The sequence below is a fragment of the Silurus aristotelis genome (genome assembly GCF_946808225.1).
Source record: "Silurus aristotelis genome assembly, chromosome: 12".
Taxonomy (NCBI): Eukaryota; Metazoa; Chordata; class Actinopteri; order Siluriformes; family Siluridae; genus Silurus; species Silurus aristotelis.
In genome coordinates, this window is record NC_139585.1 from 15,081,913 (window position 1) to 15,100,676 (window position 18,764).

General features: G+C 36.3%; 1 protein-coding gene across 4 annotated transcripts in view; it reads right to left on the reverse strand.

Moving 5' to 3' along the window:
* vti1a (vesicle transport through interaction with t-SNAREs 1A) overlaps window positions 1-18,764 on the reverse strand; it is a 105,757-nt gene that overhangs the window by 68,990 nt on the left and 18,003 nt on the right. For 2 of the 4 annotated variants that reach the window (XM_083555994.1, XM_083555996.1), the window contains exons 4-6: window positions 15,283-15,360; window positions 9,883-9,903; window positions 5,304-5,388 (exon numbers count right to left, since the gene is read on the reverse strand). In XM_083555994.1, the coding sequence (XP_083412120.1) occupies window positions 5,304-5,388; window positions 9,883-9,903; window positions 15,283-15,360 (184 nt within the window). The remainder of the gene's footprint in view (window positions 1-5,303; window positions 5,389-9,882; window positions 9,904-15,282; window positions 15,361-18,764) is intronic. The other 2 variants (XM_083555995.1, XM_083555997.1) reach the window with 1 other exon arrangement.

Here is an 18,764-nt window from a genome sequence, read left to right on the forward strand (position 1 = left end):
AATGGAGTATTCATATTCATATATGTTATTTAAATAATATTTGATAGATTAGTTTTATAAGCTAATTGTATATTTACTGGTTTATTAGTGATGTATAAGGATAAGAGTTCAACAGCAGGAAAAAGGCTGAAACATACAGAAGGGGTCCCATAAATCCAGCATCAATTGCAGACACAAATAGAATAATTTCACTACATTTTTCATATTTGGCTACAAATATGTAACTCTATGATGACTTATGCAACAATTGAAAGCAATTACTTTATTTACTATAAATTATTGCCAAATGTTATTTATAATAAAAAATAAATAAACTGTGATATAATAATAATTTTATATATATATATATATATATATATATATATATATATATATATATATATATATATATATATATATATATATATATACACATACACACACACACACACACACTTTATTACATATTATAACCTAATAAACAATTTAACAAAATATGCATGAAAAAGTGTTATTTTTGTATTTTTTATAAATCCTGTGCTTAGCAATAGTTAACTGAGGAATATAATGTGTTTAAAACCTATAGAAAGCTTTTTTTTTTTTTCTTCTCTTCACTAAAATACTAATTTTCTCCCCCCTAATCTCTCCTACAATTCTTCTCTCAGTGATGTCACTCAACTTAGCCTAAACGTGAAGAGGAAGTCAAACGCCATAAACTTGCTATCACCTGAACTCGCTATCACAAATCGCAGAGGTACACAGCCAGACATAACACAAACCCGGGCTACTCAAGTGTGTTGGTTCAGCTCTTGCATTAAGAGGATGTGTGCTGGCTTGCCATTGTGCAACTTTCTTGCCTTTTGTCTGGGCAGGCTGAAACCACAGAATGCACCTTAGCTACCACAGTTCAAGCGTAAACAGATTTCTATGTCTCAATATAACACAGTTGCCAGTGGCCCCCAAATCCATGGAACAGCCGAGTCCTTCTGCGTCAAAGATAATTGCGATTTATTGCATTGGAAGTCTCTTTCTTTCACCCCCCTATCCAACTCTCCTTCGTCCTCCTCCCCTTCCTCGCTCAAACCGATTAAAATTAAGCCGTAAACATGTGAGGGCAGAATTAGCACATTTAGCGAGTCTCCTCTCCCACATCCCATTTTCACTCCGGAGCGGCTGATCCCCGCAGCCGAACGCGGGTGCAATTTTAATGACGAGGCCCGTTTTTGAAGTCCAGATGAAAAACGCGTCGCCTGCCGTTTGTGGCGGCGCTAGATACGGCAAGGCCGGGTCCACCGTGATTGAGGGGGGACGCCATGGACTCGGACTCTGAGCTCTTCGATAGGATCGGTGTCATTTTCCTCTCCACGATAAGACGCCTCGCTGACAAGGCCCGATTAGGAGAGAAGAAAATCATTATTGCATTGCCTTTCATCCGCCAGGGGGTTTGGCGATAAACAGCTCACCCGTGGGTAGATTTACAGAGTAAAAAAATTGTGTATCGTTATAACATTCTATCATTCCCTCTCTCTTTCTCTCTCTCTCTCTCTCTCTCTCTCTCTCACATACACACACGCAAATGTACACAAACATATACCTTGTTACAAATCTTTTTCCAAAATCTTTAATTCAACATGTGGAGGAGGAAAAAAAGCTGATGTCTGGGAGTATATAAACACGGCTAAGATAAACAGGTAACATCCAGAACACAGAAAAAGGCAACACTTCCATATGAAAATGTATTCTACTTAATATTTACCCGTCTGCATAACTGAAACGCAGGCTTTAAAATATTCAACTCTTGTGGCTCGCCGTCATTAAAGCAAACAATTATCAAATAACATCAGATTCTTTTTGAAACATAATATTCAGATTTAATCAAACTACAAAATCCAAGTTATTTTTCCCACTCTATACCTTAAGGAAATCGACTTCACCCACATTATCCTCTATAAAGATGGCTTTGTGTTGAATGATTTAATAATTTTGAACTGTAAAAGAAACGATTCTGAAAACGATTAGGGATTGAGGACGCTTTTCAATGAAATATTGAAAGCATTAAATAGTAAATCAAAATGTTATGGCATGAAACAAAACCAAATGGTTTAAACAAACTTGAATTAATTGAATGGATGCATCTTGATCTACATACACTCTGCCCTAGATTTTTAACTTGCCCTAGAAGCCAACCAAAACAAACTAAAAACCCCACAACTAGCAATACACATTTCTGTGCAGTTTTGTCTGCACAGGAGAGACTCTACTGACCTACAGCACTACTACTCCTAAATATATAAACTAGCAAACAAACTGAAATTTAATAAGTTAGCTTTAGAATGAGTTCATTGACTATATGACAAATTCTAAAAGAATTTAATTGTATCAAAATCTGATCAATAGAGAGATATTATCTTTTAAATTCTGCTACATCTTAAATAAAAAGCAAACTAGAATTTGAGGAGAGAGAGAGAGAGATAGAGAGAGAAAGAGAGAATTGTGTATGATATTGGGGCTCTCTAGTACCTATGGACTCACACAGCAAGTCTCAAAGCCCTGCTTGGCTTTAAAAGTGAGCGGCATTTTTTTCTATGTTTACAAAATATAATTATTTATTTTTCCATTCCATCACTTATTTTTATTTTTTTTTCCATCCTGACACACTTGGCTTTAGCGTGAAGCCCTCATTGATGACGCCGCTTCCCCCCCACGCTCGTTCTTTTAATACCGGCAGAAAAAAAATCAAACCGCTCTAAAACAAATTGATGTACTCTTTAATATAGTCGTCACATCATCACAGGGTCCTTACGTCTGCCTTGGTGACAACTGCAGGGCTGCTTAGCTTAGCCGCCATGGTTGATGCTTTGTTGGTCGCTTCAATGATTTATCACAAAAGGGAGAGAGCATGCACAAGATAGACAGAGAGAGAGAGAGAGCGAGAGAGAGCGAGGCTCTGGATTGAGTCACTGGCACATTTGATTGACAAGCCCTAATCAGCTTATCTGGGTGCTAATAAAGCTGATGACCTGTGGAGCTGCTCTCTACCTGGCTCTGCGTGAACTTTGGGCCCCAGCAAGGGCCGCAGGGGCAGCGTCCCGATTCCTCTCTGCTTATCTAAACGCTGCTGAAATCAATCCCTAATGAGCCGACATCATTTTGCCTCATCGATCTGGAGCAGACACTGTTGCTGTGAGCTCAAAGGCCAGTGCAGCTTTAACAATCGCTACATCCCTTCTGTTTACTTCAGCCATCGGTGCGCTTGGCCGTCAACACCACTAATTCTCAATAACGCATCTTAACATTTATATCATTCGCAAGTCATCTGAAGTATTTCTTTGTCAGAAACGTAACTATTTTACAGTCAGAGCTCATTGTACAGGACTGCGTTTGTGTATGGACCGCCGACAAGATGATGCAACCATTACACAATATTAGTCAATTCCATTGTTGATTTGGCGAATGCATGTCAGCGGTATAAGTCCTTGGCTGTGTCCTTGCCTTTGAATGGAGACTGTTTGGTGCTCTCAGGCTCTGGGACATCCCTGATTTAAATACGCTTAAATTGGCTACTCTATTTCTTCCTCTGTGGCTTCAGGCTTACCCGCCTTGTGTTGAGGCTGCTCTAAAGATGCTCCCTCTCCTAATGACATCCCATACTTTATTTATGAAACAAACAGTGTGCTAAACAGCTCTGCATGTCCAGAGTGCACTTTTAATATTTCTCTAAGGGCCTGGAGTGCTCCTGACACACCACACCAAAATCCACTTTATACCTCTGTGCTGTTAACATTGGCACTCAGCTGTTAGAAATTCAACGCTTAATTTTTGATGTTCTTGCAATGATCATATTCATTTTCCTAATAATTCTTAAATGAAAACACACATTGTTCCTGTGAATATACATTTGCAGACACAAACATGTTTAATTCATTTGTTAATTGTAGCTGTGCATCAGCAAAACTCATGTACTGAAGGTCAATGCTACCCGATCCACAAAGGGCCAGCTGTTCCTGAACAGCGCACATCTTTATGCTTTATGTTCTGTCTCTGTGTTCACAGTACGTTATCCCACACACAGTCCCGCCACCTTTTGGTTCACTTTAGTTTTTTCAAGTACATTCGAGAAGCGGCAGGTGTGTTTGCAAATGTGTCAAAGGGCTCGAGCTTGGGGGTGAAAAGGTCGCGGATTAGCCATGCTGTACCGCCGTGGCTCTGCCATGGTCCAGTTAGCATAAAATAGATCTGGGCAACGTTCAGCGCTCACAGGACACACAGAGAGAAAGGAAAAAACAACGCACACCTCTGTGGGTCTCAAGCACACAGGAGTGGTCCTTTAAGAAGAAACACACTCTACACAGGAGGTCCACGTCGGCTGTTAAAGCCGATGGACACGTCTTTGGTAAGAACCAGGGGTAGTAGAAAATCAAAGGTTTCAGTAAAATTAATTAAATATCTCTGGGTAGAAAAATAAGAATGGGCCTTCATGCTGCAAAGTGAGAACCGCTAGAATATTATGCAAATCAAGACAAAGAGAATATATATAATAAATAGAAAAATAAAAATAAAGCATGGGCTCGAGATGATCTGAAACAAATGAAACTAAATTTTTAAGCAGCGGATGCAGATTGTATTTATGAATTTGTAGGTTCTGCTTGCATGACATCAAAAGCCAGTGGTCTGTGCAACCCTTTCTCGACTTAAATTATTAACACTGTTGATGTCGCATATAAGCCACTCTGCCATTATAGTGTAAATTAAACTTTTTAAAACTACAGCGGAAGCCAAAGAAAGCCAGTTGCTTCTTGAAGAAGGGGCTTTGATACGTCTCTGAGGAATACACTTTGCCTCAATAACAGTGGCAGCATCAGGGGGAAAAAAATATGCCTACAGATTTAATCTATTTCAGATCTAAATTAGCTTATTTTCTTATATTTAAAGATGAAACCTGGATGCAAGACAGAAATATGATTCAAATGGTAATTTATTTTAAAACTGGATTATTAAAATAAATAAAAAAATCTTGAAACCATAAAATTGTTAAGGAAAGCTGACATTGTTTATTTCTCCCCATCAATATTTTCGATCCATAATAAAAATCCCCGTCTCAAATTCGAGGATGGGCGTATGGAAGATAAGGCTGTGTTTTGTGTTCGTCTAATGCTGAGCTGAAGCTCCTCTGCTACCTCGCCTATACACCTCGCTCTCGCAGCCTGCCTTTGATGTTGCTCCGCAAAATGTCACCAGTCGTCAAGGCCTTTTTTTCCCTCTCGCTAACCCGTATACAAGCGAGACAATTTGCTGTCGCTCATCCCCCTACCCACAATGCTTACCGGTTTCCACCGCTATCTGGTAGCCAGCCTCCAGTCTCCGAGATGACCTTTCCAGCATCTCTGTGTTGTCCAACAGATGTGCTCTCTGAAACAAACCAAACACACACACACAAACACAAATAAGAAAATATATATATATATATATATAAAAAAAAAGCAGAATGTGTGAAAGTACAAGGACACCGTTAAAAGTAAAATGTACATCTTTATATCAAACCTATATTTTCTTTTGTTTTCTTTTGAGGTTTGTTTTCACTCACACATTTTGTTCTGTCAATGTTTATCGTTACAGGAACTCATTACATCACATTCTGCAACAGGGCAAAGTTTAGCATGGGAGGAAAGACTAATTAAGATGTAATAAATTAGCACTAGCGGTTTCAGATTAGCCAATATCAGTGTGTTGGACAGATTTTGGCTGCTGTAGTAAACCTCATTACTCACAAACACATTTCTCCCAAGTCTGCCACTTGAGCCTTAAAATTGCGCAACCTCCAAAAGGTCTAATAGGAAAATCCTTGATACAGCCATGGAAATGAGCATTAAGCTCACAAAGCCAAAGGGCACGTAATCCTTTTTAAAAATGTGAAATGTTCCCTTTTTTCAGGTCAAATGTGCTGTCTCTTCACAGCATTAAGTGGTGAAGTAAACAACAACAACAAGAAAGACAAAGAGAAAGAATGGACACAGTCTATATCAGAATATTTTATCTGTGTAGCTTTCAAAATTATACTGGCCTGCCTTTCTGCCATTAACAATTATTCAAGTTTACACCATCAGGAAGAAAAAAAGGACAAAAACAGACTGCAGTTCTAGTTAAGCTGTCAAAATATGTACCAGCTAATCAGTCCTTGGGGAAAAAAAAGATTAAATCCTACTTTTTAAAGTTTGACAATCACAGAGAAGAGAGGGTTGGGGGGTGGGGGGGGGGGGGCGGTGGAGGAGAAGAGAAAAAAAAAATCACTCTGAACTTTTTTTTTTCTCCTCCTTTCAGTTGACAGATGTCATTTAAAATTGCAGAAATACTTGTAATAGTTTCTGGGGTGTGAGAGCTGGAGAAAGAGATAGTGAGAAAATGGGAGGGTATGAGAATGCTGAGAGGAGAAGAGAGAGAGGGAACGAGGGAGAAAAAAAAGGGAGAAAGATGGGGGTGGTGTACGCAAAGGGAAAAGGGAGTCGGCTGTGCCTAATGAGCCCCTCTGGATCAGCGGAGATGGAGGGGAGGTATTGACATGCAATGCTTAAGCTAATACACCTAGACCACGGATGTGTGCCTGTGTGCCTGGGAGCACGAGGCAGCCAGGGATACTGACAGAGCAGCTCGCTTCAAAGAGCTCAAGTGATTAGTATGTTATCATTACCATTCGAAACGTGATTTCCCTATTCCCTCTCGGCAAAGGTGACACGTCTCGGGGAGACGGCCAGCAGACTTGTGCGGTGAAAAGCCACTTCAAAGCCTTTCCTTGAATTTTTCTCCCTTTTTGCGCTTGCTTCCCCTCTCCCTCTCTGCGTCTGCTACGGGAGAGAGTTGGGGTTTTTTTTTTTTTTTGGAGACAGCGGTTTCCATTGTGGGAGGGAATCGTTAGAATTATTCGCTCGTGCTCGAAGCATACAGGAGCAGCGCCGGGGGTGAAGGTGGCCACACAGATGCTGTGACGACACCACATTGTTCTGCAGCTAGTTTCTCTCAGAAGCCAAAAAAAGGAAGGCTGAAAGAAAAAAAAAAAATCCCAAAGACTACCTGGAAGTCTAAAAAAAGAGGAGGGACTAGGGTCTCACTGTGGTCTTTGCTACATTAACTGTAGACATGGGCAATGTCATAAGTCATAACGCGGGAAGCTGCCAAATCCTGACTCTATGCTATTTGGAGGTTCACGCAGGAATCCAGGTAGGCCTGCATACATATGGGTAAAATATCAGACACAGCAACAGAAAACAGACACACAGTAATTACACAAATACAGTACAAATATGTATCAGTCACCTGAATACCCAGACAAATCTGACCTGAATAAAAGATGTTTTGGGGGTTTTTTTGTTATGTTTTCTGGCTTTGAGAGCAAAAGGCTGTCATCAAACCCGTTCCAGAGTTCAGCAGAAGCTGCTGTAAAAAGGGTGCACAATAAATATTGCTGTGTCTATAATCGTGTTCCTGTGTACCCCTTTCCATTTCTGCTTACACATTTATCCCTTTCATCTAATACATTCACCCCCCCCACCTATGAAAACTCCTAAAAGATATAACCATATATCATTCTTTTTGTTGTGTATCTTTTTTCCAAGAAGAAATTACTTGGAAGTTATTAACAGGGAGCCAGGATGTAGCTGCTTGCTCAAAAGGACTCTCCTCCCTTCTCTCTCCGCCTTTTCTTCCCCTAATATCAAACGCAAGCACTTACTACCGCAATTTTCAAAAGTTCAGATTCCTCATTATTCCATTAAGCTGGCAAGAGTCAAAGTGAATAATGATGACAGCTGTGATTTGGGCTGATGATGTGATCTACATGGTTTGTTTGGGACTTGTAAGACGTGAAATTACAAGTGTCAAACAGCTGCGAGTATGGGTGCTAAATATTTAAACATGTTTTCCAGTAGAGGAAAATCTTTTTTTTTTTTTTTTTTTTTAACGTGATAAGTGTAGATAAGATATGCAGTCTTTGAGGAAAATTCAGGAAAAACAGAAGGGAAAGGTGAAGTGCACAACGAAAGAAAATCAAACCTAATTTAACCCATTCTAACAGACAAAGTGTGTGAGAACAATGAAGGTGTCTTCTGACCCAAGGCTAATCCATACTCCCTGTTTGTTTGCTGATGTGGAAGAAAGACAAAAAGTAAAAAAAATTAAATAAGGGAAAAAAAAAAAAAAAAAAAACAAGTCAAGGATAGCGATATCTTGAGAATTGTGAGGCGTTCTAAATTATGGATGCAGGAGAATTGGGTGGCTTTTGCATCAGTGGGATTATTCATCTCTGCAAAGCAAAATAAATAAATAAAGGAACAAATAAATAAATAAAATCTAAACAATGCTACAAAAGATATAGCCAAAAACAGGCAGGCACCCCAATACAGCGGCTCGCTTGGTCAAAAACGTGTAAACAAAGGACGACTTGCTCACAAAATCTCAAAGCGAACACACACACACACACACACGCGCGCACGCACGTGCACACACACACAAAATGGTAGAATTTCTTCAAACAAATGACTCAATTCAAATGGATTCTCAAATGTAGTCAAAGAATCTCTAAGTTTAGAACAATCCAGCACAGTTTTTGGCTTTAATTTATTTATTTTTATTAACTCATAACTCATAAGCCAACCACAGACAAAAAAAAAAAAAAAAAAAAACTAAGTCTGAAAATACTGAAAAAAGTTTATAAAATCTGAAGATCTTTTAATTGAATCTTATAAAAGGGGTTTTCCCATTTTGTCTTTAATGTGCTCTGCAGCAGAAATTTTTCTTTTTAGATCAGAAACACACTTTACTACTGAATCCATTTTAACATTTTTCTCTCCAAAGCACTGGTGTATCAAAAAATTGCATCATCAATGCTATTATCTCTGAAGATAAGCATTCGCTAGGTGGGCGCTTTTACAAGGCTGGCAGAGAGACAAGACACAAAGCACACAGAGCAGTCTGGAGTAATGCATGGATGAAGATGAGGTTTCTTCTTGAATGGAGATGTTCAGATATGGAAGTCTGTCTTAGGCAGCTGTGTGTTACTATGATTAGGGGGATTCCCAAGTTTTTAGGGGGGGAGCTCACACACTCACACACTCACACACTCACACACTCACACACTCACACACTCACACACTCACACACTCACACACTCACACACTCACACACTCACACACTCACGTTTGAATGGCAGTTTTCTGTCATAATGTGTATTATCGCCAAGTCCGAAGTGCACAATGAAAACAAAAGCTTTAAATCACTATCTAATCTCTTCCAAAAATAATCTATTTCATTTTCATCCTCTTTACAGATGATCCAGCTATACCCTTCCCTTCAGTGTCTGCATTCACAAACCGGCAAAAAAATAAAAGTATGCCAATTTCGCCTGCTTTTGAAAATCAAAGCGACATGCTAACAGATCACCTAATCTCACACATACGTCATGTATTTACAAACAGCTGGGATTCTTGCCTCTAGAAAATGAAGGCATTTTCTACAAAAAACCCCACAAAAAAACAAACAAAAAAACCCATTATTACAACTGATTACATTACTAGTACTACGTTAGAGTCAGTATTATAAGCATGTAAGAGGTGATTGGCATTTAAAAAGTATTTACACCCCCACCTGTCCTCAATCCCCTTTAAACCATGCTGAACCATGCAACACATTTTGTCAGTTTGACTAATCATCACTTTTTCTGATGTTTGACGAGACGGTTAAGTTTGAAATTTACTGAGCGACACACCGAGCTGCGTCATGTTGACATTCGTTCAAAAGCCAATGTTTATAAAATAAGAAAATAAATCAGATTAGTGCTTTCTTCAGCTACAATGAAAGAGGAGTACAAGTGAAGGATTCGAGGAAACAGACGAGTAAAATTGGAGGAGGGCTTACCTCTTCACGCAACTTTATCAACTGCCTCATGAAGGCACGCAAACAGATGGAAGGGAAAAAGAGAGAAAAAAGAGAAGGAAAGAAAAGGGGGAAGAAAAAGAGATAACAAATGAGACATGGCATGAAGCAGATCAGTCATGAAGCTAGGTGCAGAATTACCCTTGATGATTTATCTGTTTGCATCACAGACAAGCAAATGAATCAGTTTAACATAAGACTTGTGATGATTTCCTTAAAAAAAAAAAAAAAAGATCAAGTTCTCTTGCAGTCATGTTACACAGAGAGAGAGAGGGGATGGATTTCTCTACTTATGATTTCTAAACTATCATCAGTAAGAAAAAAAGAAAAAAGAAAAGGAAGAGTCACATCATAGAACTAGGCAGTGGAGAAAAGAAATTAGTAAAAACAGTATTAAATAAATAAATAAATAAATAAATAAATAAATAAATAAATGAGATACAGTATATCCAGTCTTGAGCAACAATGCTGTGTTTACATACCCATACCAAAAAAATTGTAATTAATAAAAAAAAAAAAAAATCATGTAATAGATTAATTTAAATTTTCACCAAGAATATCTGCAATTTCTAATAATCCTCTATATGATTCAATATAAGAATTTACCACATCAAACATCTAATTTATGGCATGTTTTATTATTATTATTTTTTTTTATGAAACAAGAGACTCAATTTGCAATGTTTTATTTGTACAACACCATGTATTGAGGTGAGGCAACTATTTAGAGTTTGATACAAAGACTAAAAAAAGTAAAATTCTATTTATTTATTTTATTTATTTATTTATTTTAAACAAGCTTTGTAATCAATTTACAAAAAATCCAAAATCTAGTAATCTGTAGCTCATCTCTGGTCTGAAGAACTGCCTTCAGCTAAATAATTAACATTAATGCATGAGATTGAATGATCTGAAACAAGTTTGACTGGTTCTTATGGCCATTTTTGTTTGTTTGTTTGTTTGTTAGTTAGATATTCTTTAGTATTTTTAAATTGCTTTTACAAATGATGTGGAGTTCACATCTGACCCAAAATTACACCCAATTTATTTTCTCTGCAAAACTGGATTTATATCATTTGAAACATTTTAGGATTTGGTTTTACTGTAATATAGTATATAAACATACTGTTTCAAAAAATAAAAATCCATATCCAATATTTAAAGGGTGCTTTATCATTTTGTTGACAAACTTTTAATTAATTTTACAAAAATATATATATTTTTTTTAATCATATTTGCTTTAAAAACAGCTCTCCACATCAAATGTAAAATGTTCTTGACAGAGAAAGAGCAGTGCTTATCATGAACACGCAACACATTCAGTGGAGGAGAGGGAGGACAAGTTTTTTAATTTGTCAGCCATTGCAGGTGATTTTTTTAATCTCTATTCCTTGTGCAAGATTAAAGGTTAACAGATCTAAAGGGAGGCTCTGGGCCATTATTAAACCTCTTTCATCTCTCTTTTGTGGGCGCTGGTCATTTTAAATTTGTCTATTTTTAAATCAGTTGCTATCGTATCAGAAAAGGCTGGGACACTTGCATCATAAATTATAAACTTGATTCAAGACAAATATATTATATATATAAAAATTTAAATGCAGGGTGTCTTGGAGCGATATGAAATGTAAAAATGTGTCGGTGTGGCCACCACAGCCGGTGACGGCGGACTGCGCTGAAGCTATTCCTCACGTGCGATGTCGACTGAACACATAGCACATTACCACCAAGGAACAATCTAATTCAATTTAAACCAGAAAAGAAAGAATGTGAATAATGATGTTTGTATATATTGTTATAAATATATATTTAAAACGTTAAAGAAAAATTATTATGATAGTTTAAATGCAATAGATATTTTTACAATATATATGCTGTTGATTTTGTGCATACTAATGAATATTTTAAATAAAATGAAATGAAGCTCTACACATGTCTATGTTAGTCATGTCTAAAATAAAAATAAACTGATGGTCTCTAAGTAAGAAATAAAGCAGACTAGTAATTACAATACTGCGTTTTATATTTAAGGTAAGTATTCATCATTAAAAAAAAGAAAAAAGAAAAAGAAAAAAAAAGCACACTACAGACAGGCCTTTTAAAATATGTGCAAGCCAAACTTAGCCGTTGCTACAACAACATCTCAGTGAGGAGCAAAACAAAACATGTTCAATCTTATTTGTGCTGCTTGGGCAGCTGTGAGCCTTCACTAAGGATTTGCATGTGGGATTTTAAGCTCGGGTTTGTTCTTTTGAGATTTTGATTCCTCTCCAATCATAAAGCAGAGGAACAAATCCATATTTTTTAGCATTACCCACATTTGCTGTAGGAAGAAAAAGACGAAACGCTATAAAATGTTAATTACAATTCATTGTCCATCCCAGAATTTCGCAAGCCGGTATTTCAAATTGCGCTGTGGCAATTTTTATGTTATGATCATTAATGGAGTTTCAAACAACGATTTTTTTGTGGTCAATACAGAATTCGATACAAGTGGTAATCTATTACCTTTGTAGGCTGTAAAATCTGCTCTGTGCCTGCACCAGCACAATCTCTTGTGGCCAAGCCTTCTGCTGTGACTGAAATCCTGAAATCAAAACTATGGAATAGAGTGTGTGTGCTTCCCCACAGGTGTGTGTGTGTATGTGTTATTTAAAGCGTGTTTTAGGTGGAAGGGGTGGAGGAGGGTGCAATGGCAGACCATCACAAAAAAAAAATAATAATAAATTGCGATAGTGCCAATTGGGTCTCTGTCAGCATACAGATAACGAATAAATGCAGAACTCTATTAAACCATTTTGCAGCCATTATCGCAGGTGCAACATGGCATTTTCAGAACTTTATAACAGCTCCCTATTTACTTAGTTAGAAATCCTTTCCATGTAACGAACAGATTTGTGAGCAATAATGCTCTGCTCAGCCACAGCTATATGAAATGATCATAACCTCTTTTAGATCATCTGGAATTAAATTGACCAATGTGCCCCAGCTTCCCCCATCTCCTCCTTTCCACTCTATCACTCTCGTCTTGCTCAATTAGAAAAATTTGAACTTCCGAACACGCCACTCACAGCATGGCAGAGTCTTCTACTTCCAAAGTTTTTAGAATAGAAATGAAGTAGGTACGGCACCTGGAAAAAGGGCTGAGAGGGGTGAGACTTGACCCAATATTTTTTATTCACTTTATATTTTTTATTGTGCATTTAGAATTCCCAATTACTATCCATGACATCATCTTCCATCAGTTTTGGGTGAACACTGCATATTGACAGAAAGGAACATTTTAGAATCAATAAAGTATTTCATATAGTATGTAATGTATAAATATGAATTATGCTTGTTTGGGTTGGGACAGGACAAAAATATATTGCAATTCTTAAAGGTATTTTTAACAATACAAAAAAATACATCACAATATTTAGGTTTGCCAGCAATTCAATAGTGGTACATACCTTTTTTCAACAAACAGCCAATAATACATATTATTAAATGGAGATTAAAAAAAAACCTTTTTTTTTTTTATTTATTTTGTATTATTACATATTTACTTTTTAAATAGATATTTAACAAATATCTATTTAAACATATTATTGCATTTTTAATTTGATATATGCTGCTATCATATGTTATGGTTTTTGTAACAGGATGTTATTACCAGTACATATATTTACTATACATTTTATATATATAGCAATTTATAGTATATTAGAAATATAGAACACATTACAATCTGACTGGAATTTGATAATCATATATTCTTTAAATTGGTAGGGGGAGAAGAAAAAAAAAAAAAAAAAAAAAAAAAAAAAAAACATACCTTAGCAGACACAATTTATCATGATATTTATATTGCATTATCATATTGGCCAGGCCTAAACCTGGTAGGGGTAACCTGGCCACCTCATTTATGTTCTGTGTTTTAGTTTAGTTCTGTACACATAAAATTTTAAATCTGTACACATAAAATTAATGTCAAAAATTCCAATATTAAAAAATAAGGCCAAACAGCTTTTTATACCAGAACTTTGTTTTAAAGATATTGAGGTTTTTGAATGATTAAACTATTCACTTTGAGTAACATGTCAAACAGGTTAATAATAACCACATTTTAATAGGACTCGAGTATAAACCTTGAGTAATGACTGAAATAATTGTCGCTTGGTTTTTAAATGATGACAGGTACTTGTGCCAGACAAGGGAGGAGAGATAGAATATGTTGTTTCTTTCGCAATAATTTAATAAGAATTGTCACTGTCAGAATTGTCATGAAATAAGACAGCTTTGGGGTTACATCTACTCCTTAACTCCTGTATAAATGTCACACACACACACAGTTTTTGGGCCACTAGTTTGGAGGAAGTATGCATATCAATTATGAATCTAGGCTAAGCTTACATATGTTAGTAAGATGTGCAGTGAACGGCTTGTTATTGAAATGCTAATAAGCAGGAAAAAATAATAATAATAAAAATAAAAAAAGACATTAGCTGAGTTTTGCTAATCATTTGTACTGATGTGTTGTGCGTTCACGTTGAGCATGAATAAGCTATACATTTTCTGTATCTGTGGGTACGACAATTAAAATGCAAAATAAATGTCTGCAGTATAGATGATGCAGGCTGAAGACACTGGTGCTGATATGCCCAATTTACTGGCATTATTGTTTTTGTAACATGACTTAAAAGATAAGCAGGGTTTTTTTTTTTTTTTGCCATGAATACATTTGAATAAATCCTTCTCATTTTTGAAGACTGTATTATCTCTTTTCCAGATTTGTGTCACGTCATTTCTAATTGAGCTGTGCACACAAAGATGTCGAGCTGGACAATGAAGAAAAAGCAAAAGTCTAAAACAAACAGAAGTTTCAGAAGCATTACTCGTCTCTACTATTGATTGTTTTATGATGTGCATTTATGATCCCTACATTTCGATTGATAAACAGTGTTTACTCTATTCTGCAACCTGGCATTACAGCAGCATGTCTTTTTTTTTTTTTACCACAATATATATATTGTGTTCTTGACTTTGTGAGGTTCTCACCCCCCCCCCACATGTGCTTAAAAGACTGTGAAAGCTGCAGATTTTCTTTTTCTTTTTTTCTTTTTTTTAGGAGGGCAGAGGGGGGTCATTCTGAGAAAAGATAAGCACTCAGACGGATGGAGAACAGCTGGGCAAAAGGGCCAATACGTCCCAATCTGGTGCTGCCCAGACCACGGTCAGAGCCCGGAGCCCATTCAGCAATGGCCAGCTTTGCATTAAACAGTGTTGCTTCCACATGACTGGGTGCCAATAGCAGAGAGGCTGTGTATGTGAGAGAAGGGGACCCTAATGGCCCCAGAGCAGCCACCCACACCAGGAGCCCAAAGCTCCTGATTAGCTCCCTACCTGACTCTCTGAGGAGCTCCCATCGTCCCCCAGGAGCTCATTCCGCACCTCATCACTGTAGGCAATACGTGACCTTTTCTGCAATGAGGGGAGAAAAAGAGAACAAGAGAAAGAGGGAGAAGGGGAGAAAAGGAGAAAGACCAAGGGAAGGAAACAGAGAGTGGGGGGGGGAAGAGAGAAAAAGAAAAACAAGTTTTAGTTCAGATGCATTGAAAAATCACATATTTCTGAAGCACGAGAGCCCCCTAATGGATTAACACATGAAACAAAGGTTTACATTTGACAATCTCTGCGCTGTGTTGTAATTATGAACTAGTACATGTATACGTTGGTTTGTGTTCATATAGCCATTTAGGTTTAAGTGGCCTTAGAAATAATGGAAGAAGCCCCCTTCCATTTAAATAAATAAAAAGTGAAGAATGGTGAACCATAGAAGGAGGCATAGGCAGGGAGAGCATTAGAAAAGTGTGAGTTGTCAGAGGGAAATGTGTTCTGGGGGCTGTCACCGCTGTCAGTGCTGTACTCTGGCAGGCCCTGTGATAATGCACAGCCAAGCAGCTAGACAGAGAATAATTCATCACCCAGGTTGACACGATTGGCGTGCCATCAGATTCAGGCTCGCTCTCCCCTGGTCTTCTATGCTACACACCAGGGAGAAAGGGATGCCATGTCCAAGAAGGAAAAGAGAAAAGAAAACAGGCACACCCATACGCCCATGCACACACTTCAGAGTGTGCCACCTTGAATTCTGAAAGAGCACAAGCTGTGTATGGTGTGTTTACAAAACCAGCAAACCTCTTCAAATACCCTCCAAACTAAACACACAGTGGCAGTAAGAAATAAAGAGTGTTTACTGACACTGCTTCCCCCTGCTCAGTTCACTGTTGCTACATGGCTGGACAAACAAGAAAATGCACAAGCAAGGAGCAAGAAAAATAATAATATTTAATAATAAAAATAATAAAATGTTGATTCATATAAAACTATACATTTTTTGTAGTAGCAGTAATAATAGAATATATGAGGATTTAGATAAATTATGTACCACCATTATTATTTTTTGTATAATTATTAGAATGTATTATTTATAATTAATATATATATATATATATATATAATTCATATATTTATTCATGTATATTTATAATGCAGTATCATGGCATTACTTTTTCATATTATATAAATAACAATACAATTATAATAATATATAGCTATGGCTTTTTTTTTGTTTTAGTTGTTAACTCCTTTGTTTGGTTACCAAGAGAAAAATAATTATATTTGCATATCAGTGACCATATGTATTAATAAAAAGTATTTTCAATTAACAAAAAAATGCATTAGTTTACAAACAAGAATATTAAAGGCGTAATACATCTAAAAATCCAAGCCATTTAATCAAGAAACGTGAACGCACAGCACATAAGTGCAAATTATTAGCAAAATAAATAAAAAGCATCATTATGGACCAGCAGAGTTGTGATATTTGTGTCTATGCAGATCAGTAGTTGTTAATGATCTGTCCTCACAGCAGACACCCTGACACACTACAGGGTAAGAAAAACACCCACGTGTTCCATCTGAATCGAGTTTCATCTTAAAGAACAGCAGCGTAACTTTGGGGAATGTCGGCTTGCTGGTAATTGAAACTGGAAGCCTTGGAGAACACTTTATTTGAACACATACGCTGACATTTTCTGCAACAGAGCCACGCTATTTTGTTTCATTCTGTTGTTTCTAAACAGCAGTTTGTTGTAGCTCAGAGCATCAACTTCTTTGGCAACGTAACCTTTGAGTGGGGCGCTCACAAAAAGAATAGCAAATGTAGCTTTAAGTCATGGATGGGGGGAAAAAAGAAAAAAGAAAAAAAAAAAAAAAAAAAAAAAGCATGCGATAGAAACAAATAGGGATGTCTTTTCCAAACCATTTAGACCATTTCAAAACTCCCCCTGCAGAAAAACAAGCCATGTGATGATTATTCCTCCTTCATCTACAGCACAGAAGATGGGTCCATCCTGACTGAAAATGCCTTAAACCTGGGAAATGCTTTGATTAGCGATCAGTTGGATTAGTATCTTTGACAATAGACGTCAAATGGAAGTAAAATATTATCCCTTACTGTAATTCAGTCTTTTAATTCAGCAGCGAGTGCCATTAGTTAGAGCTTCAGCTCCATCAGATGCGGGCTCATGCTGCATTAAAAGAATAGTTAGAAAAATCCTAATATACCTTCAAGTTCAGCTAATGTGGAGGAGATTTTAAAAAATGATAATAGGGTTAGCACTTTAAATCAGTTGATTTAAACTTCTTTATACCATTTACAGCATGTTGAAGCTGGGCCCACTTAAAACTGCACAAAAAAGGCACTCAACCAAGGAAAGACAAAAAAAAAAACTTTCACAGATGTATTATTGCTACGAAAAAGAAAGAAGCCAAATCTTTTAATCTGGCTAGCTTTTTGTCACATTTACTTCCTAATCTTGGGTGAGAATTTGCTTCTAATGCTGGAACAACAGGTTGAGATACAAAGATCCAGCTTAAGCTTATGCAAAATGGTCTGTTTGTCTTTTATAACAGATGCATCTCGTCAACTGATGCTCTATCAAAAAAATATATATATAAAAATATATTACATGTCACATGTAGACTGCTATCAATAATTAAAAATCATATTTGCTGAAAAACAACCTTCTTTCCTTATACACTTTTGTACAAGTAAGTAAGGTACCTTGTCGGCAAAATAAATAAATAAACAGTTCATTAGATTGGCTGTTAAAGGCGTGAAAACACCCATGGGCAGAGTTTAATGAGAGGCCCTGATGCGACTCAGCAAACGCGTTTCTTCCACTTTTCAGCTCTTTATTTTCACCCCACACACACAGTTGGTGGAAAACCATGAAGAGTAATTAATGATATTTAATTATATAATTATATAATAGTCTCATAGACTATTTCTCACCAAAAAAAAAAAAAAATAAAATTATCACTTAAATTAGCATTTAACCTGGGCTTTCTGTCTATAATAATCTTGCTGCATTTGTAAACAAAAATAAAAAAATAAAACAAAATAAAGTGTCTTCATAATCCAAAGTCCAGCATATATATATATATATATATATATATATATATATATATATATATATATATATATATATATATATATATATATATATAAAAATATATATATAAAAATATATATATATATATATATATATATATATATATATAAAAATATATATATATATATATATATATATATATATATATATATATATATATATATATATATATATATATATATATAAATATAAAAAAGACCAAGCAGCTTAGTATAACAGTTTATAAAAATTTTGTATTTAAAGTGTTAAAATGTATCCTATGGTCACAAGTGAATCAGTGGGAGCAGAGTGACAGAGGGATGAGGAGGATAAAATGCTTTAGTGGTTAAAGAAAGCAAAGACTTTTTCAAGCAGGCTGCAGTATAA